Raw genomic sequence first — 1,154 nt, forward strand, 5'->3', positions numbered from 1 at the left:
CCCCTCAGTCTTCTCTTCAGACATAGTGCCATGGACCTGGGTGTGCAATGAAATATCCCGGGAGCTGATGATGTCTATTTTGCTACAGAGAGTTAAAGTGTTAACTTCCATTTTTCGGTGCCAAGGGACCCTCTCCATGCAGCGCGGAAGAAGACAAACTAGTAAGTTTCCTTGCTCAGCTAGCAGCCCAGCGGGGGCACTCAGCACCATTTCCACTTCTGTGAGAACATGCAGCCCACTTGTTTCCGAATCTGCTTGGTTTTCATCCCGTAAACAATGGGGTTTAGCACGGGGGGGATGAGCACGTAGAGATCGGCCAGCAGGATGTGAATGTGACGGGGGACGTGACGGCCAAAGCGGTGCGTTAGGAGAGTGAAAAATGCTGGGGTATAAAACAAGATGATGATACAGACATGGGAGCCACAGGTGCTAAAAGCCTTGAGCCGGGCATCTTTGGTGGGGAGCCTGAAGACAGCCTTGAGGATCAGCACATAAGACACCCCAATAAATACAACGTCTAGTATAACAGTTACAATCGGCACTGCAAAGCCATACCAGATATTAACGGTTATGTCTGCACAGGCCAGTCTGGCCACCCCTATGTGCTCGCAGTATGAGTGCGATAGGACGTTGCTTCCACAGAAGGGCAGCCATTTGAGCAGAAAGACATCGGGGACAATTATACAAAAGCTTCTGATAACTATGGCCGTGGCAATTTTCCCAATCTTCGCATTGGTTAGCACGCTGGTGTATCTCAGGGGGTCGCAGATGGCTACATACCTATCAAACGCCATGGCCAGCAGGATTGCCGACTCAGCAACAAACCCAAAGTGAACAAAGAACATCTGGATGAGACAGGACTCGAAAGCAATTTCCCTGGCCCTAAACCAGAAGATGGCCAGCATTTTCGGCACTGTAGAAGTAGATAATATTAAATCGCTGACTGCCAACATGGAGAGGAAAAGGTACATGGGCTCCTGGAGGCTGCGCTCTGTTGCAATAAGGAATATTAGAACACAGTTCCCTAAAAGAGCAACACTGTACATCAAACAGAAGGGGATGGCGATCCAGGTGTGCCAGTCCTCCAGGCCCGGGATGCCGAGAAGGATGAACGTGAGATGACTGAATTTTGTGCTGTTGACAGCAGACATGAG

General features: G+C 49.7%; 1 protein-coding gene across 1 annotated transcript; it reads right to left on the reverse strand.

The window, feature by feature from the left end:
• Positions 1–200: 200 nt before the first annotated feature.
• On the reverse strand, positions 201–1,154 carry LOC128830270 (olfactory receptor 52B2-like). Its single transcript, XM_054016063.1, has one exon. It carries the CDS (start codon positions 1,149–1,151, stop codon positions 201–203), a length of 951 nt encoding a protein of 316 aa, XP_053872038.1. The 5' UTR covers positions 1,152–1,154.

This window comes from Malaclemys terrapin, chromosome 1 (genome assembly GCF_027887155.1).
Source record: "Malaclemys terrapin pileata isolate rMalTer1 chromosome 1, rMalTer1.hap1, whole genome shotgun sequence".
NCBI lineage: Eukaryota > Metazoa > Chordata > Testudines > Emydidae > Malaclemys > Malaclemys terrapin.